Source organism: Meleagris gallopavo, chromosome 1, assembly GCF_905368555.1.
Source record: "Meleagris gallopavo chromosome 1, MGAL_WU_HG_1.1, whole genome shotgun sequence".
NCBI lineage: Eukaryota > Metazoa > Chordata > Aves > Galliformes > Phasianidae > Meleagris > Meleagris gallopavo.
In genome coordinates, this window is record NC_139404.1 from 103,526,834 (window position 1) to 103,548,113 (window position 21,280).

The 21,280-nt window shown below is 40.9% G+C and overlaps 1 protein-coding gene across 1 annotated transcript; it reads left to right on the forward strand.

Moving 5' to 3' along the window:
* Window positions 1-1,615: 1,615 nt before the first annotated feature.
* Window positions 1,616-12,381, forward strand: IL10RB (interleukin 10 receptor subunit beta). Its single transcript, XM_085242164.1, has 7 exons — window positions 1,616-1,799; window positions 2,899-3,022; window positions 4,351-4,517; window positions 6,934-7,100; window positions 8,721-8,871; window positions 9,877-10,034; window positions 11,635-12,381. The coding sequence occupies exons 1-7, from the start codon at window positions 1,751-1,753 to the stop codon at window positions 11,845-11,847; spliced, it is 1,029 nt and encodes a 342-aa protein (XP_085098290.1). The 5' UTR covers window positions 1,616-1,750; the 3' UTR covers window positions 11,848-12,381.
* Window positions 12,382-21,280: the final 8,899 nt, after the last annotated feature.

Consider the following 21,280-nt stretch of genomic DNA (forward strand, 5'->3'; position numbering starts at 1 on the left):
TTGTGGGGGAGGGCTCTTAGGTGTCACTTTGCCAGATAAGCAACTCTTCTCTCTTTCTGCTGATCTGCTCAGTACTTCTCTCATCAGTTTCTGGCTGGTGGTGTGTCTGCCAGTCGTTCTTTTGATTGGGGAGCTAGAGTAATCTCTACAGTGCTGTACTACATTGTGCTGCTGTACTACTTTTAAGAGATTGATGCACAGAAACTTCACAGCTGAGTTTTGTTACCATTAAGTCAGGGATTCCCTTTTAGTGGCGCTGGGAAGCATTGAGGATATTTCACCATAAGCACTTCAAAGATGACACATCCACAGAATCACAGAATGGCCAGGATTGGAAAGGACCTCAAGGATCATGAAGCTCCAACCCTCCCTGCCACAGGCAGGGCCACCAACCTCCCCATTTAATACTAGACCAGGCTGCCCAGGGCCCCATCCAACCTGGCCTTGAACACCTCCAGGGATGGGGCACCACAACCTCTCTGGGCAGCCTGTTCCAGCACCTCACCACTCCCTCTGTAAAGAACTTCCCCCTGATATCAACCCAAATCTTCCCTTCTTCAACTTAAAACCATTTCCCTTTGTCCTGCTGTTATCAACCCTTTGAAAGAGTTGACTCCCCTCCTGTTTATAGGCTCCCTTGAGATGCTGAAAGGTTGCACTGAGGTCATCCCACAGTCTTCTCTTCTCCAGGCTGAACAAGCCCAGCTCCCTCAGTCTGTCTTTGTAGAGGAAGTGCTCCAGTCCACTGACACAATTCAGAGTTCATTATATTTCCAGAGATAGTATGCATTCAATTACCTGCAAGATAATTAATATATATATATATACCTCTCTTGGGTAGTGATTGATGATGTTTCCGGTCTTCTATTCCATGGTCTCTTCTACTGTCTAGTGTCCTTTTAGCATCATGACAGTCCAACCAACAGCCTTCTACTTCATCCAGTGGTCTTCCTCACTCACCCTCCAGATGAACTTTCTTCATTGATGCACACTCAGTAGGATGCCTATTATAAGTAATTTATAGGTACCAGAATGGTAAGATTTGCTCACTCAGCCATTATTTCTGAATATCTGCTCGTCCTTGGATAGAGATAAGTTTGGCAAGCTTAATGATACATACCGGTGTGTTGGAAAATAAGGAGGATAGAGGGGAGTATCTTGACATCTGCTTGTTGCATCCCACTGTACTCACAGATGAAACAGTTTGGCCTTGTGCGGAGGCCCTATGTTTGATAGCCTACTCGTGTCTTTTCATTATTGTGTTTCTTTTGCTGAAGTTCTCTTGTTAAAACAGAATAGCCTTACATCATGCTTCCTAGTCCATAATGCAACATCTAAAAGCCATTACAGTTTTGCAAGCTAATCACATAATACAACAATTCAACAGCTGTATTTCTAAAAATGTGCTACTAAAATTTATTGCATGTTTATTTCTTCAGACCAGAACTAAGCAGGTACAATTACTTGCCAGCTCGGATCTTGCTAAGTTAACTATTTGCAGATTTATACATCCAACTTGGCCCCTCCACAGAGCGACAACAGGGGAACGTCAGGTGCTGCTTGCGTTTCAACTCGAGCGCTGGTGCCGCCCTGAGAGGGAATTTCCCTGCGGACTGCGGTTCCTCCTTCCCCAGGCCGCCCCGCCCCGCCCCGCCGGGCCGCGGCAGTGCGGAAGGGCTGCGGGGCAGCCCCGCTGCTGGGGCAGCGCCCGGCTCCGTGAGGCGGCGGCTGACGGCGGGAGGAAGTCGCCATGGCAGCAGCCCTGCGGGGCGCCCTCTGGGGCTGCCTGCTGCTGTGCGGTGAGTGAGGCGGGCGGGGAAGCTCCTCAGCGGGGCGCTCGGCGGCGGCGTTCCCCGCCGGGCCGGACCGCTGCGGTGGGACTCGGCCTGCGTGGGGAGCCGGGGTGCGCGAAACCCGAGAGGGCAGGGAGTGCGGAGCACTTCTGCGGTGTCGGAGCAGCGTTCGGGTGAGGCTTGTTTACGAGGCTCAGGCGTGCTCTTCGATTTCGTTTCAGTATCAGCGGTTGCTTTAAAATGATAAAGTCGTAACAGTAATGGACTACGGCCGGTGCTGTTTGAGGACTTCCTTTACTTAATTTCGGTTTTGTTCTCATCACTTATGAAGACTGCCGATCAATAGCACCTTTATCTGCATGGCATACTTCATAGATCTCTTGTCTTCAAAGCTACTTCTCGTTTATCTCCCTTCTTCCAAAGGGCGGCCGTTAAAAGGGACAAACAAAGCATTTTAAAAGTCAGTACTAATCCACGCAGTGATGACATCTGTAAGGGTTCTGTTTCATTCTTTTAGTTCTGTGCGGAGAGACTCTTCTTGATTCCAGGCCAGGTTGGATGGGGCCCTGGGCAGCCTGAGCTGCTGGGGGGCAGCCCTGCCCACGGCAGGGGTTGGGGTGGGTGGACTTTCAGATCCTCTCCAACCCAAACCCTTCTGGATCTGTGGTTTGTGCTCCCCTTCAGCAAAAAAATAAAAATAAAAATACAAAAAAAATTCATCCACACAGCCATGTTTAGCCATAGTACTATAGGAGCAGTGCAGAGAAACAGTGTTGGCAATCTCAGTGAAAGCTTGTGCAGGCAGTTTGATAGGCAACAAGTCATAAGTAGGAGCAGTCATTGCTCAGAAGTGATGTTATCATGAAGGCAGTACTTACTGGAAGTCACTGATGCCAGCTGATTTGTCTTTGTTGCACAATCTTGAGACTAATGATAGGCATCGAGGGTTAATTAGTTGTTGGAATGTGGCTAGCACATGCTCGAGTCTGTTTGAGAAAATATTTTAAAGGCTGAGATTGAAAGGGAGGGTTGTATTTATGTCATGGATGACTGAAAAGACACTGGAGGAACACACACTAAAATGTTTGTTGTTGATTGCTCCCAGTGTCTGGAATAGTGCCCAAGCCCCGAAATGCAAGGATAAATTCAGTAAATTTTCGGAGCGTTTTACTATGGGATCCACCTACGGTTCACAAAGGCAATCTAAGTTACACTGTCCAGTTCAAAAGGTAAGTATGGCAGAGTTGTGGGTTTTTTTTTGGTGATACTGTTTTTTAAAATCCACATTTTACAGCTGTGCATGTTTGACTTCTTTCCATTTTTATAGGGAAATTGGTAGCTTTCCTTTTCTTTTAGCTTATGAGATGCTTGTCTTCTGAGCTGAATAACAAGGCTGACATTTTTTCTGCATATAGAATAGAATAGAATAGAATCACTCAGGTTGGAAAAGACCTTAAAGATCATTGAGTCCAACCACAACCTAACCATACTACCGTAACTCTAACAGCCCTCTACTAAATCATGTCCCTGAGCACCACATCCAAATGGTTTCTAAACACATCCAGGGATGGAGACTCAACCACCTCCCTGGGGAGCCTATTTCAGTGCTTAACAATGCTTTCTGTAAAGAAGTGTTTCCTGATATCCAACCTAAACTTACCCTGGCACAACTTAAGGCCATTTCCCCTCATCTTGTCATCTGTCACCAGTGAAAAGAGACTAACCCCACTCTCACTGTAAGCACCTTTCAGATATTGGAAGAGAGCAAGAAGGTCTCCCCTCAGCCTCCTTTTCCCCAGACTGCATAGCCCCAGTTCCTTCAGTCTCTCCTCGTAAGGCATATTCTCCAAGCCCTTCACAAGCCTTATTGCCCTTCTCTGGACCTGCTCCAGCACCTCAATGTCCTTTCTGTACTGAGGTGCCCAAAACCAAAGCAGTTTCATATGTACTTTTTCAGAACTGGAAACACATTTTAAAGTTGGCTCCTATGAGCCGCTGCCTGCATAGCCATCACCTGTTGTTTGACAGCTGTAATCCTGCTGAACATTAGGACCTTCTCTGATCTCTCATCCCTAGCAGCATAATCTTTTATTAAACAGTCCCCAGTCAGCTCTCAGACTGTTTCCCCAGCTCTCTCTTAGACACATCTCTGAGGGGTCCAGCAAAGTCAGAGAGCAAAGACACACACGGAGGTATTGTCCAATATTTCCAGTCTGGTCTAATACCTAGTGTCTGCTGAATCACATCTTTGTAACCACTGCCAAGAAAAGGGCTTCTATTTTCTGACTCTCTGTCTGTCATGAATGTATATGTATATATGAAGTGCTTAATGTGTGTGTATACACTAGAAATAATCTACCTTGATCTACCTTTCTTTGTCCATGAGTCATAACTGGGTGTATTAAGAAGCAGATATGCCACTGTCCCAGTTCACTGACAGGAAAGATATTTTGTCCATTTTATAGTTTACCTATCATTTAATTTGTTTTTTTTTGTTTGTTTGTTTGTTTATTTGTTTGTTTTTGTTTTGTTTTTTTTTTCTCCTTCTTCCATACAGCAGTTTCCCTAAGCAGGACTTTACTAATGTGACAACCAACCTGAATGTCACGGAGTGCGACGTCTCTTCTCTGTCTGTTTATGGAACCTATGTGCTACGGGTCAGGGCAGAGTGGAAGGATGAGCACTCGGACTGGGCGGTTGTCAGGTTTAAGCCAATGGCTGACAGTAAGCCTTCCTCTAATCTGCCATGAAAATGTTGTCTGTTCTTGATACACCTGTACAATTTGGCCCCAGAAGAAAAGCTATAGTGTAGAAATCTATTTTAAAAGTAATTATGTTGAAAAATAAAATGTTAGTTGTAACACTTTCATTTTTTGAAGAGGGAAGTTGCTCTCAGAAAATGCTGAAGATTCACTGTTTTACTGAATATTAGTATTGGGACTCAAAACCTCTTTGGAGGATGTTTTATTTTATTCCATTTTTAAAAGGGGGCATTCACAGCAAAAGTTTAATTTTCTGTCTAGAAATAATCTTAATTGTACAATACTGTTCTGTTAGTGAAGCTTTACAGCCCTTAGTGAGAGATATTGACTTATATGATTGTGCACAGCAGAGATATTAATCATAGAATCATTTAAGGTTGAAGACTTCTAAGAATCACAGAATGGCCCAGGTCGGAAGGGACCTCAAGGATCATGAAGCTCCAACCCCTCCTTGCCACAGGCAGGGCCACCAACTCCCCACTTAATACTAGATCAGGCTGCTCAGGGCCCCATCCTGGCTTTGAACACCTCCAGGGTTGGGGCATCCACAACCTCTCTGGGCAGCCTGTGCCAGCACCTCACCACTCTCATAGTAAAGATCTGTCACCTAGTCCAGCTGTAATTATTAATCTCTCATCTGAGCACTGGAATGTGGGAGTGAGTTTTATCAATAAGAACCCTTTATTTCTTACATTCCTCCTCTGCTCATAAACCAAATCAACTTGTTTTAGACCATGTAATTAATGTTACCCAAGGCATTTTTTTTCCTCACGGCTCTTAATACCAAATCTCACATTTGAGAAATACTTCTTAAAATCCTTTCTTTCTTGCTCTGTCTTCATTTGCTTAATTTCAGCATTCTCTTCCTTGGATTTCAGAGAATCTTACAGCCTTGTTTTTCTAAATATTTCTGTTAGTTATCTCTCCAAAAGCATAATGTTGATGTAACTTAATCTGCCCAGAACAGAAGTGCTGGAACATAGCACAATAAACAAAACACAGCATTGCAAATTAATGTGGGTGTCCAACTTTTTAGCTTGCCTGAGCTGCACTGAGTGAACAGCAATTGTCATGGGCCTCACATAAAATATGTAATAATGTATAGAAGTAACAAAAATTCTTTTTGTGAATATGTATACATACATTTCTGTATAAGCATAAAATTAAGGGGGCAACAAAAAAAAACCCTATAAAATTAGCAGGTTGGACATGTATGGCAAATTTAAATTACTGCCAAAAGAAAGTGTAATACAAAAAGTATGGATGGGTTATCAGAGCAGAGAGCAAACATGTAAAGCATTAATTAACAAAGTTGTAGTTTGACGTATGTTTGAAAGAAAATGTAGTCATCAATGCAGGCTTGGCTTTAGAGAGGCAGTTTATGCCTGAATTGAGAAAACTTGGAAAGAAGGACCTGGAAGTACTACCTGGGCCAAATCTCTGCAGAAGACATGGAGATTTTTAAGGTGGTCATAGCTGATCTCAGCAAGGCACCTTGATAAAAATACCTGAATGCCTCTCTGTGTTACCATTTCTGGTGGTGCATATTTTATTTTTGCTTAAAGAAATTCCATGTTTAACTGAAGAAACAGCTTAAGAAGATGAGAGTAATGGAGACCTTCCTCATGCTATTTTTCACAAGTTCAAAAAGAAACAAATTAATGAGCATAACATGAATCTATGGTTCAGAAAAGAATAAGTGTTTTGTTTTAATTAAACACATATCTCTCAATGCAAAATTATCCGTATTTTGAGCTTTTCCTTTCCTAGACACCTTATAGTGTGACTGTAGGTAGGTCAAACTTTATTACAGGCAGCTAAGGCAGAGTTGTGCTGCTGGAATTAGAGGAGGCTTTAATGGAGAGCTCACAGCACATAATGCTGTTGACAACTAAGCTATTCATGAAATTAGGTGGTGGCACAAAAACTTGATAAAGACAAGCCATTTTTGAAATACAATATTTAACCTAAGGAGCTCAATCAAGATGCACAGAAGTAATTCAAATGTTTCAGTTTGTCGAAACAATCACAGTGAAAAGAACATTGAGATGCTTCACTGGAAGGTCTCCTCAGATGTTGCAACAGTGCATCTTGGGAGGAGAAGTGAGCAATAACCCATGGAAATAGTCCTTCCTCCCCAAGGGTGCCCGCAGCTGGAAAAAGAGAACTGAGTGAATTAAATATGTAAACTGCAAAGACAATTCTCTTTGAAGAGCCTTTCTATTAAGAAAGGCTTTATTTATGCCTGACTCAGGACAGAAAACTACTTTTTTTTAATACATAAAAAGATTTAAAGCATGAATTATCACAGTTTATGTAAAAATTCAAAATGAAAACAACGTAAAACTGAATTCCGCTCTTTCGTCTCTTCCATATAGCGGTCATTGGGCCACCCAGTGTGAATGTGAAGTCTGAGTCAGGGACTTTGCACGTGGACTTCACAGGCCCAGCTGCTGACCATGCGCATGACAAGTGGTCTCTTAAGCAATATTACGGCTCATGGAATTACCGAATACTGTACTGGAAGAAAGGCGGCAATAAAAAGGTAATTTCTGCCTCCAGGATGTTGTGACTCTATGACTTTTTAGGGTTTTCCTGGTAAAATGCTGTGTTGATACGAAGTTTCAACAAAATAACAGTATTGGAATAAAACTACATCACTACTAATTAGAGAATAAAACCTAGTGAGTACAACTGGTATTCACAGCAAAATGGCAGACAGTTGTGTAGCTAAACAGTAGTGCAGAGATGATTTGCTCCTTCCTTAATTAGAAATAAATGCTACATTATAAGACTTTATTCCCTCAGGAAATGACGTTTGACTTGTGGTGCAGTCTTCCTACCAAGTCTGTGTATTTCACACACACAGGCAAGGGAATACTTAGATGCTGCGACATCAGTGGTATCTAAGAACATGGTGATAAGCTGACTTAGATTCAAATCTCTTGTCGTTCTAGTGTTTGTGCTCTTTGTGGAACACTGAGCTTTCAGTAACACCATGGCTGGGGCTTTCTGTTCTGTGATCATCTTTTTACCTCATCATTTTCTATTTGCCTGCTTTATTTGATGGACAGCCTTTTCCTCAGGCAGATGTGTCACTCAACTCAAAAGGCCTCTCCTTAGAGAACGCCTGGTTAAAGATCATAAATGATTTATTAATTATTTAGGATCATAAATTCCATTACAGGAAAAGAAGGAAGCACTTTACTGGAAGGGCTTGGTACATCACTACAATTTTCATCTAGTAGGACTCCATTACATATAATTCTAATGTGTGTTTTTTACTCTGCAAAACTCCTTGGCATTCAATTCCAGAAAATTAAGGATCATTAGTTCCCAAACAATACATGCTTTTCAGTTCCCCAGTTACAAGAAACAAAGGTGGTTTTGAGTATGGGCCACAAACTAAGACCATTTACCAGAGAAAGTAGCAACTTCAGTTAGAGTCTGTGCTTGTAACACTTCAGTCTGAGAAATTTCCCATCAGGATCAAAGAGGCAAAAGGACAGACTGCATAATTTCACAGGCTGTTCTTCTGAAGTGGAGGCTTGCTCAAAATCTTGAATACTTACTAGAAAGTCTTCTCAGCCCTAAGAGTCTGTTTTTATTACATAATGAGCCAACTCATAGGAGTTGCTATATTTTGCAGAGACCGTGTAAGTAACTAAAGAAATGTAACCAACCATGCCTGTAAAGAGCAAATTGCATTGTTGTCCATCATCTAATACTTCAACAATTCTTTTTATTTCACTATCTTCTAAATTTTGTCTAGATCTTCCATCATACTGGCTCTGGAACTAGGTGATGTTTGTCTGTAACAGCATTCTCAAGTGATCTCATCTGGCAAGGCAATTCTTTCTCTCTGCAAGCATCTGATTAATCACTTCTCTGTAGGGCTCTTTAGACCACAGCTTCACTAATGCAGCTGGAGGCATTAGTGAAGACAGACAAAGGTAGTGGTATGAGTGATCTCCCACTCCAACCAGAGATGAAATCAGTGAGATACCAGTTATTTGACACTGGTAAGACGTTTCATTCTGCCTCTAAAAGCCTGATTCACATTGCAGCTGTAACTGCTAGGATTTGTCCTACTGCCATTTTAATTACTTTGTACATTCACTGGACTCCTGCTTTGCATTTATTTTGTATCCTTCTCTCTTATTAGGTAATTCACATAGATACTAACCATAACTCTGAAATATTATCTCAGTTGGAGCCGTGGACGACATACTGTATTCAAGTGCAAGGGGTTATTCCTGAGTGGAACAAAACAGGAGAACTGAGTGAAGAGCTTTGTGAGCAGACCACCCATAATGGTAAGATCTGGAGCATCAGAATGTTATAAACATGGTGTTCAATTAGAAAATGTACAATGTCTGCCATGAGGCCACAGTGCTTTTTTTCTGTGTAAAGCACAGTAGTTGTTAATTGATGATAAAAACAAATTGCTTTTCATGCTTAAGGCAGTTAGGCACCAAAAACGCATTCATTTCCAGCCATGCCATCTTAGCTGCTGCCGAGGGAGTCCAGCAATCTGTATCGTTGGTCCCTGTAATCTCAGCAGGGAGATTTAGGATAAAGGATCAGTTAAAAAGAGTCACATGTCTTTTTCACAGACATAATGTGTACTTCAGGTAACCTTCTCTTCAGGCAGAGACACAAGTTAATGAGCAGAGGAAGCCATCTTTGGGAAGCTAACCTGTTACTCTTAAAAATGTCCTAAATATTTTTTCTACTTGTATGTTATCTGCATGCACTGCAGTTGAATTGCAGATGGGTTTAGGCGGTGGTGTTGTTGCTTGTTCATCTGTGGCTAAAGCTGCACTTAGCAATCACGATGTAAAATATTTTCAGTGTTGAATGGCTACGTTGTTCTCATCACCTGTTGTGAAATCCATAAATGGACACAACTTTTCTCAAAGTCTCAGTATTTTGGAAGCCTACAGACTTTTGTCCTGTGTCTTTACTTTGCTGCCATTGTTACATGTATCCTTAAGAGAAAAATGAAATCCTATACTCTGGCAGTATCAACTCCTACACCCCAAGAATACAAAAAAATGTATACAAGAGCTTTTTTTTTCCACATATCATCCTGTGGATGATCACATTCATCTTTTGCTTAGTGTTGCATGCAGAATCGTGTAGCAGTGTAACCGTAAATTTCTAAATCTAGTAATTTTTATATGCACTTTATTGAGAACCTTCTCACCCTATTAAGACAGGTTGTTTTTTTATAATTCCCTTGGGAAAGTGATTATTTGACGAGCATGTATAGAATTCGTAATTGCAGTTTTAATGTATTTTTCTTTGTATCTTTGCAGGTGTAACTCCTGTGTGGATAGTTGTGATTGTTCTTCTAGGATCAATGCTGGCTGTTATAATATCTGTTCCTATTTGTTTCATTTCCTTTTGGTATCTGTACCGACTCACCAAGCATGTTTTCTGCCCTTCATATATTTTCCCACAACACTTGAAAGAGGTTTGTTCCCTCCCTAGCACAATTAAAATCAGTCTTTTTGGTACAACTCTCTGCTTCTCAAAGCTTCTCTGCAGCCAAACCTTTCCATTTTATTTTGCATTCTTCCTTTGCTCCTGGTTGTCAGCCATCAGGGAGGCTTGTAGATGATAAAGGACAGCACTGGTTATTGGTAGGTGCTCTGAAGAACTCATTCTGTTGTCTGCTAGTATATATCTATTGTGTATGGTAGCTCCTGCTCTTCTGCCATACATGAACTAAAGACAATTTATTCAACTAAGTGTAAGTGATGAAGTTGTGAACTTTGGGAAAAGCTGACAAAAGAAGGTAACTTTTCGGCAGGAGCATGGTGGTGGAAAGTGGTTCATTTAATGTTTAGTTTCAGATACTTACAGGTTATAAATTTTGCATTAATTTTACCTCATTTTCTTCATTGAGCTCTGCATAGATATAAGCACAATGTTGAAATCAGTCTTCCTTTTGAAGAATACTGGTGTAAAATAAAGTTTAAAATGCTGTAATTCTGAATTGCTCTGCAACAGAATAGTCCAAAATACTTAAAAGTTGGACAATTAAAAAATTTGGCATAGATTTTTATTCCTAAAGCAATTACGTAATCTGTAATATGAGGCTTTTTATGGCTTAGAAACAGGATGTTGTCTTGCATTTTGAAGTCAGAGAATAGCAGGTGTTAACCCATGGTTCCTCTTTTAATATGGTGAGCAACTGAGATCTGTCTCCACTTTCTGATTTTACACTTCAGATTGTACACCTGTTCTGAAATGGTTATTACACAAATATACTAGAACTCAACTTAAGCAAAGAATTTAATGAAATCTGAAGACTCGGGATAAATTAAGCCATTGCTACTGGCAATGACCTTGTTACCCATGCAGCAGCTTTAAATCAGTTATGCTATATCAGAATCTCTAAGGAACAAGGTTATGCAAAATGTTATATGTGCTAAAGTAGCTAACTTATACTGCTCTAAATTTCCTGAAGCATTTCTTCAGCCTTCCATTTTGCCTCCTTCAGGATTTAGCACTCTAAAGCTTTGTCGCAGGCCTAGCAATCACCTTGTACTGTAAGTTAAGCATATGCTCAGCACTCAGCAGTTGCTGAACCTGGAGCTCAGCTGCTGTGAAGGCATAGCTCTGTAGATCTCCCTCCCTATCCTTTACCCAGTAGTTATGTTTCATATTGACATTTAAAACAGCACTATTCAATGTATCAAGCTAACATCTCTCTGAGATGGTTCAGATGATTTGTGTCTCTTGAAGCTATTCTAAATCTCTCTGTGGGCTCCTTCACCTGCAGCAAAATCATTGTCATTTTTCTTCCCAAACAAAACCTAGGAGGTTGGTTTTTATAAAGTAAGTAAGTTTATGTTCCATAGAAGTTGCTTGCCATGGGGTTGGTTCTTACAAATAAAGGCACTTCTGGTTTGCAAGGGGGAAAGAGCTTGCTCTATTGTCAGCACTCTAAAGGACTTCTAAGGACTAAGAAAGCTAGCTTGTGTGGAAAACAATATAAAACATATTTCTAAGCAAGCAGGATGGGATGGCTGGTGCAGCTTACCTCTCATTTCCTCTTTCCTTCACAGTTTTTGAGCAAACCTCCTAGTGGTTCGCAGTTTATTTCTCCAGTTCCACAAGAAGAGCATCATTTTCATGATTGGCTCACTGTCATTTCAGAAGAACCTAAAAGTCAAAGTGATGAGACTGTGGAAGAGGCCAGCGAAACAACAGAGTACCATCAGGACTCCAAACAAGAAGTTTCTGATTCAGAAATACTATCACCTTTGGAAAGGAACTAAACACTCCTCACACTTCAGTCAGGTTGAAAGAAAAACAAAGGTTGTTAAGTTTCTCTTATTGCTGCATTCTTAGGGAAATTCATACTTGAAACTCTGACCACAGACTTCTGACATTGTTTTTTAAAGTCCAAGACAATTGCTGATGGCTGTGAAAGTAAATGAAACCTATTTTTTTGCCACTGTTTTTAGTGGCTCGCTGGGAAGTTGTAGCAATACTCTGGCTATACTATGCCATTAATTTAAAAAGCAAATATCAGAAATATGATACTAGCTAATTTAACTTGGATGAACTATTTATTGCGACAGCTAGTCACAATGGTGTGCTGTATAAGGTTTTTACGGCAAGATTACATTTTGCAAAGGAAGAGCCAACCAGACTTATTTTTATAATGAGAAAGTGTGTATATTTAAGATACCCATAACAATGTAATCTTTTTATTGTTTTTGTTCTTTTTTTTTAATCTGATGCAGAACCTTGGAGTTATTCACAGTGAGTAATGTACCATCATAATAAACCAAACATTAATAGTGTGATTTGCATTGCAAGGTCTTAGATTTGCATTGCAAAGTCTTATTCATCCTTGCTAAGTAATACAGGAACATAGCACTGCATTGCCAGGCAGTCCTCTGTGTTCAGGTCTTGGTCAATCCCCTGAGCTTCTGCCCTGCAGTTTCCGTAGCTTACTGAAATTTGCCTACCTCATCCAGAGTGGACTGAACTCTATGGAAAACTTTACAGTTAAAGAGAGATTTAAAAGTTCATTTTATTTACCTGATACATATTCTCAGTTAAAAAAAAAAAAAAATTAAAACCAGTTGGTTGTGACATACTACATAATGCTACGGGTTTATAGACCTGTTCATTTGTGCCAAGGTTATGTCCACACCACTATCATCAAGTGTGACCTTTGCACTGTGCTCTAACCCTTTGAGTGATGCAATTTTTTTTGCATATGTATTATTGCATTCAATTGACAATGAAAAATGCAGACAGCAGAAGTGACCTGTTACAAATGAAATTGTGTAACTTCATGTGGAAAAGACAACATTTGGGGTTACAGTCTTGAGGCTTGTTAGCATACATTGCAGGAACTGTTGCAGAAAGAACCATGAGAACAGGCGCTGATTCTTTGTACAGGGTAGTTACATGTAGTTTGGATTAGTTTTTCCTGTACTTTCTTATTTCCATCATCTTATGTTTTAATGAACTATTTGGGATTTGGAAATGTGAGAAAGCATTTTCGCAATGTTTTTTCAGACATTTTGTGTGGCACACTTGCCACGCCTCTCCACCATAAAAATGCAGCTGTGTTCCCTATTCCTCCCTCCATATTAGCAGCTTCTTCAACTTCTGTACATTGGTTGTTGTTTTTTTTTTTTTTTTTTTTGGCTTTCTCAAAAGCAAAAATGACATAGCATAGCTCTTATGACCGAGTGATATCCCAGCAGTGGGCTGGCCAGCTGACGTCAGAAGAAGGCTGACATTTCCCTGCCCTTTGCTCAGGCTGTTAGGGAGGGCCCTATCTCTCTCTGACTGCTGATTTTCATGAAAGAACACGAAATTCTTGTCTATTAGAAGTGGCTGAAAACAATCAATTATGATGAGGGCACAGGTAAGGCACTGTGCTCTGCCACTTGATCACAGATTCATTGGCAAGCCCAATTTAAAAATAAAAACCTTGGCTATTCGGAAATACAGTCTCTTTAGATTAAGGCAGCAAGAATCTGTTCAAGAACATTGTCTCTGAAATCGTGAGAGTTTGGCTTTCCCCATTTAAAAAGAGGAAGTTTTTAAGATCTCTGCTGACACAGTTGTTGTATCATAAGGAGAGGAGAGGGATTGTTCCTCTTTCAACAAATTGAAAGTAGGGAAAGGAAGCATTTGTCTTGATAACCTTTGGTTAACTTTGCTTTGATATGGAACATGCTGTCCTCAAAGAAACAGGTGCTATAAGTTCCCATGGGGCTGCGTTTCACTCACTGACTGTGTCACCATCAAAATCCTTTATGCGATTCAACTCCAAAATGAAAAGTATATTCATAGTCCGGCTGTGCCTTGGTTAGCATGCAATAGGAATGAATTCCTCAACTCTACATCTCTGTGGTTCATGGGGGTTTCCAGAAAGTCCTTGTATGACTTCTAGTTTCTTTGCTAAATTTGACTCTTCTGACACCATACCAGGGTTTATGGCTAAAAAGGCTGCGATGATTTGTACTTCACAGCTCCCACACACAGCATTCATTGAGAATTCACCTGTGATAAAGGTGGAGTGTTCACAAGTGCAGCTCCAGCAGATAACACAGATAACAAGGAACTTGTTGGGGCAAACCATATTCTTTTTGTGTAATTCAAAGGACATTTTTGTTAAATTTCAGCCACACAATATAAAGGACGATTACAGAGCTGTGCAACTAGGATGTGAAGAATTCATAGCACTACAAAAAGGGAAAGCCCAGCTCATTTTTTACTTCTGACTTTTCACCTCTGACATGTCTGTACACCTCATTTATAATTATCCTGGCTAAAGCCAAGCTAAGCCATTCATGCCTCTAGCTTTCACTCACACTTTCCTAGGCAGCTTTTCTGGGGGATGGCAGGCTGTTCCAGATAAGGCCCAGTCACAATTAGACTAAAGGACAAAGTGACAAGGGGTGATATATCTAGAAACTCTGGGCCTTGTCTCACAAAGCCAACCCTCAAGTCCCACCACATCAGTAGCTCCTTTGGAAGGCAATGGCATGAGATCCTTCTCTGGAAGAGCCCTCAGTGCCTCTTCAGAGACCAGCAATCTAAATGAGCTTAGCTTGTGGTGAGTATGATGAAAGCGAAACAATAAAATAACTGCACTTCTAGTTTAGGTGTTTATGATTTAAACTGCAAGGTAAGGAGCTTGCTGTTAAGTCTGCCAGGATTTTGACAAAGTAGAACAGACTACTTTGGAGAAAGGGAAATAATTAAAAAAATAAGAAGAGAAGGATGACTAAGGAACGGAGAAGTGGGGAAAACAAAAGGAGAGCTTGTGGTGAACAAGACTGATCACAGAAAAGAGCAGGGACAGAATCCAACCCAGACCAAGCAAGGGATGAGATCAGCCATTGCTCACTTTCTTTCTCTGTGTTTGGTAGCTTCAGCACCTTCTCCCCATGCAGGTTCCTTAGGCACCAGCAAAGGCAGGCTGGCTGGAGAGTGCAAATCCCCATGTGCTGCCTGGCCAGAGAGACTCCAGCTGAACAGTATTGCTGGAAGGGCTTTCAGAAGCTTTAACTCTACATCCACCAGGAAAAGCTTTTAAATATCTTCTTAACAAGAAACCAAGTACAAGAATTTATGGTACTAAGTTAATCATTTTTTTCTGAGGCGGTATGGGAAATTATGTTACTAAGCATATTTAGTTTACTGTTAATCATGTCACTGAGTAAGTGGTATGGAGTATCTGTGCAAACCAAGGCTCCTTCCCTTGATATTGCACTATCATGAGAAAGAAAGGTGAAAATAGCTATTTCTTGTGCAGCTTGTACAGAAAGCACTCTGAAAAACCAACAGGTATGTCAATATACTGAAAGTTACTCACTGGTACTCCTAATAAGAATCTTTTCCAATTTTTCCCTTGTATTCCCTTGAGTTAATACCAATGCTTTCAAGTAATTACTGTAAAAGGCTGAAGGTACAGAAAGATAATGATATCAGAAAGAAAAATGAGATAACGTTGGGGAAGTCTTACAGAGGAAGCCCTGACTCCAGCAACATTGATGTGCATTCACTGATGCTAGGACTACACACTGGCAAAAGCACCAGACCAAAGAATTTTTAACACCTCAGCTCTTCCATCTTCCCATTGACAGACATTGTGTAACTCATATATCATCTCTCATTTCTACTCCTTTCTTCCAGCACCTGTTGTTTACACTGCACTTTGTAAAACCAGAGTGCTGGTTCTCCAAACAGGGACTTTCTTTACAGACCTGTTTGGGTAACATAGCTACCAACACCATGTAAATCACACCTGGAGCTCTGCATGTGGATTACATTTTCAGACATGCTGATGTAACTGTTGATACAACGAGGCTCTGAATCTCATCCTAATCAATTCATAATGTTGATCATTATGAAATATTATCTATAAAGAAGGAAGTTGGAGATATATTACGGCTAGGTGCTGTGAAGACGTTTGGTAGGTCTTCAAAGACTGTAAAAAATTACAGCTTGACAGCAGACTTCTCACATTCTGGAGGCTGGTTGTTGCAAATCATGACCCCTCTGCCTTTCAAAACCTAATGCACTCTTCTGACCAGATATCTGTGTTTTTATTACCTGAGCTTTCTCACGCACTTAAAATATTCAGCAGTTTTGATACACAAAATTACACCTGCCCCAAAACCAACCTTCTCCTTATAGATCTCAGTGTGTGAGGAGGGTCAGAAGAGGAGGGCAAGAGCTGAACATAAGAGTCTTTCTGCAACTTCATGAGTGTGAAGGGATATGGAAATATGTTGGAAAGTTTGAACTGCTTTTATATAGCCTTTCCTGATGTGAAACACCCAGGTCTCAATGACAGCAAAGTCTAAAAACAAGTTTCTGGTAATGTGATGGAAGAACTTGCATCACACAGATAGAACTTGTGAAAAGCTTACTTGTGAAAAACCTCTTAACTATAGCCTTGCTATAATTCATACCACTGTCTGGAAGGGGGTAAAAAGTCTACTTTTATGGGGGGTGATCAAGGGTTTAATGCAAGCACAGCACTCCAACTACACTTTCTTCAAGAAATGTAGAAATAGGGCGCAAATGTGCAAGCACTGTGCTGGGAAGGGAGCAGGCAGGCTTTTTGAGTGTGTACTTCACTCATAAAGTTTTTAGCTTTCAAAATGATGTAGAGAAACTAACATTCAGCTGCAGAATATCAATGCATTAACAAAAAGAAAATGATTTACTTCCTGTCAGTGAACATCAGCAAACTTCTGCACAACGCAGAAGCAGTTGGTTGTATTCTGACTTCAGTAAGATTTTCCATGTCTTACAAGATGCCGTCAAAGACTAGGAAAATTAGTTTAGGTGGAAGAAGATGAAAACAGAGTTTATATTGGGTCAGGCTACAAATGAGTCAACAGTGCACTGTTGTGAAAGAGGCAAATGCCGCAGAGAATGTACAGACCACAGAATAGTACACGTAATGTGTGAGACGATCTTCACCACTATCTAGCACCAGTGAGAGCTAGAGAGCTATATCCAGAGCTGGGAAAAATCAGGAGGAGGACAAAAAGTTCTGTGAAGGTTAGTGAAAAGAGCCAGCACAATGTGGTCTGACAAAAAAAAAGACTTATGCTGACATGACAGTCTTCAAATATGTGAGAGACTTTTGAAAACAGGAAGTGAATAATCTCACCTCTATGTCCACGACAGACAAGAAAACAGTTACAAGACTGAAACAAGACAGATACGAGGAAAAGATTTCTAGCGATGAGAACAGAAAAAGTATGGAAGATACTGCCTGAGAAGTGGCAGAAAACCTGACTGTAAAAGCAAAAGTCCATTGAGAAAGGAATAAATACAAAAGAGCCTGCCCTCAGGGCTCAACAACATGCAGCTGGCTTCCTAAGTCCTTCCTTCCTGATCTCATGTTTCTACACTTTTCAAGCAAGATGAAATGCTGCATTTGCTTCTTTTATCCTGTTCCAGAATTGACATGAGAAGAAAAAAGGGAATGATTTGTCCTTTGCCTGTCAGCCAACAGAAATAAATTTAGTGGAGCCTGCCTGGCTTGGTTTCCTCCACAGTACATGTGTTATAGGACTGACATTCGTGACCACAGGAGCACACATTATCTTTCTTGCTGTTTGGCTGACTGCATACTGGAGATAGAGCTTCTCGTAGAACAGATTTTATCAACACCAGTTTCTGTTTCTTTTTTCTGTGTCACCTGTGAGAAAGTTGCATTCAAACTTACCGGAACATAAACTGTGAATGTTGTAGCTTTTATATTAGATTACTGAATATTTCCAACAGTAAGAAACTAGTGAGCTTGCTGTAATTCATTTTATGATCTTTGACTGCAAGGTGGTTACTGTGAAATGTGACTGATATAAGTAAAGTGCCATAAAAATGGTTTCCTATAGACCGTCTTCACACAAGATAACAAATCATAAAAATGATAAATCTGGGTCAAGGTCAGAAATGATCTGCAAACAACACATTATCCTAAGAAACGTGATATCCATGCACTTATCTCCTACAGGCTAGATCATAACCTGTCACTTATCTCAGTAGCTGCCCACTGTTGATTTCAGAAGGAAATGTTTGTGTTTTTTTTTTCTAGTAAAGCTTTCACAACTGAGCAGACCTACATAGTTTTGCTTTATGGATGCTTTTAACCAGCCTCATCATTTTAGTACCGGAATGCTCTACATCCTGCAAGAACATATCTTGCTTAATTCTTGCAGTCATCTCATAACTTTAAAGGGCACAAATTTCCTCCAAGACTGAAAAAAGAAAAAGGTTACTAAATATATCTGTTAGAATTAGCACTTTGTGACTGTGCTAGCCAAGAGCTGGCAGTCACATTCTGTCAGCCACCAAAGTGTTCTTTTGTCCAAAGCTGCCTTCTCATCAGCCACCAGAGCCTATAGCCTGCTGCCTACATTGGTTTCAAGAGTGTTTGGGTGTGCAGGAAGCTGCAACAAGCTGCATGAACCATTATGACAGCAGCTGTCTGCAGGCATTGCTTAGATCTGCACAGCAAAAGGCAATAGGCACAAAAGAAAAATAGAGGTGTCTGTATAACTCTTTCCGTAAGTGCATGTGTGTCACAAAAGATGGCACTTCCACTAAACACTGAACTTCATGTGCCCACATTGTACAAATGGTCTGCACGCATGCAGCAAAATCAGCACTCCTGGGAAGGAGTTGAGCAACTCCTGTGGTCAAGACTGCTGTTTATATGCAGCAACATCCACCTCGTGACAGGGAGGAGCTGTCTGGTATAGGCTCAGTCTGACCCCATCAAACAGTAGCTGTCTTCCACTGATTTCTTCTTCTTCAGCTACATGAAAAGGATAAATAGCCCTTGTCAGAAAGAACACGTTTATACAAAACTACACAGGAAGTTGTGGTGAAGCTGATGATATTTGATAGATCATGTCCTGCTCTGTTATTTTCATTACAACGGTTTCTTCTCACTGATTACCTGTTCACTATGCCACATGATGACCGTGATGGCTCCTACTGATTGGTACTTAATAGCCTAACAATTCTGTTAATCACTCAGTTCTGCTACATAATAAATACACTTCTGCATTATATGTTTGTTGCATTGCATATTTATCGATCAAAATAAATTAATAGTAGAAACCTGAAATTAAGTATACATCGATTGCTTAACAACTCCACAATTCTTTCAAGAAATTGTCCTTGTAGCACACCAGATGGCATTAGACACTGTGTGCTTCAAACGACATGGTTATTCACAACATCTTATAAATCCTCACTGTAATTGTATCAGCCTCCTCTTAATTATCAGTCTTTTTGACAGTACAGGTTTGCAGCTTTTACATCCTCGATCTGGCTAACGCTATACATTCATTCAATAACCTAGTGGATTGCAACCTTGCCCACGGTAGGCAGTTGCAACTGGATGGTCTTCAAGGGCCCTTCTAACTCAAGCCATTCTATGATTCTTTGATTCTATGATTCTGTGATTTATAGGGATCAACAGCATCTGGATTTCTTATGCACAGTTAGAAAAAAATGGCACTGATGTTTTATTATTAATCTAGTTTTGATGTTTCTGACAATACTGATTTCATAGTATCTCACTTTTACTCACCTTTTTTGGGAACATGTGGAATATGACTGAGATACAGGCATCTCTCTGCAGTATAATCAATGACTGTCTTCCAGGTGGAACTACACTGGCACATGCATCTTCTCAAGTTGTTTCACTGGTTTATGTCTTCAGTTGTCGATCAGAAGGGTGCCTACTAATGTTTCTTGGTCCCCATTGTTCAAATCTACATTTAAGAGGACTTGTACTGTAATGTTAGAAAAGAAGAATTCTTAATGTCAGTAAAATAACAGCAGTAGTGGCAGATGAACAAATAAAAATGGCATTATGGTTACTGGTTGCTCACCAGTTGGAAAAGCAAAGATTTTTGTATCTTACCCTTTAGCAATCCTTAAGAATTTCTTAAAAGCTACAGGCCAAACAGAACAAAGCTACATTGATGCACAGCTGGCACAGCTGCCCAGAGCTGTGGTGCCCCATCCCTGGAGGCACTCAAAGCCAGGTTGGATGGGGCCCTGGGCAGCTGAGCTGGTGGGGGGCAGCCCTGCTCATGGCAGGGGTTGGGGTGGGTGGGCTTTGGTCTCCCTTCCAATTCAAGCCACTTCATGATTGTAGGATGGTTTCTTCCGTGGCATTGGAAGCTTAGGCTTATTAGGCATGCTCTGAGTATATGTAGCATCCCATAGCAGAAAATGTATCAAGAGCAACTAGAAACACTTTTATCCACAGGTCTGGCTGAAAGCATTGTCATCTTCTTAAGCAACAAATTATTTAATGCTTAAAGCATTAAATAAAGCATAAGATGGAGAGGACATAGAACTTTGCTTACTGGAGTTTCAACTCCTCATCAATACAATGCTATGATGACCTGTGTCACAGACCACATCATCTGTTGCTGTGAAAGCAAGTGCAAGTAAAATCCCACTTCTACCTTCCTATGCACTGCAGTGGGGTGATCTCATGAAAAATGTAAAACAGAGAAAGAGAAGATGAGCTCTTTAGTCATGGAACTTTTGCCTGCAACAAGAGTGAGCTGTGTCCAGGTTCCACTTACATGAGACTCACTGTTACATCCAAGTGCTCAAGGACTGGGACGGGCTCGGCATCCTGGCTTGTATTGGGAACAGTGCAGCCAGTAGGACCAGAGAGGTTATTGTTCCTCTGTACTCCGCCCCGGTGAGGCCACATCTTGAGTGCTTTGTTCAATTTTGCGCATCTCACTACAGAAAAGACATGGAGGCCCTGGAGTGTGTACAGAGAAGGGTATGTCTCGCTCCGATTTAGAGGAGAGAGATGAAGTTCTTTTAATGTTATATATCCGGCGTGAGATTAAGAAACAACGGTTCAAATGTTGGTCAGACCAGTTTATTATAATCCTAATCAGGGAGACGGGGAAGGGAAGGAGGGCGATAGAAAATAAAGGAAAGAAGCAAGAATTGCGTAAAGCGGGGATAGTCACCACCAGGATCCAGCAGCGATCCCGTTGCACGACGTTTCGATGGTCCGAGGTAGAAGCAGCAGGGGGGGAGAGAGAAGCAGCGTGGCCGGCCTTGGGCAGCAAGCAGGTGGCAGAAGGAAGTCGCGGAGCCGATCCAGGAGGAAGCAGCAGGACTCAGGTAGCAGGCCCAGGAGAGTCCTTTTTCCTCCTTTTTCTC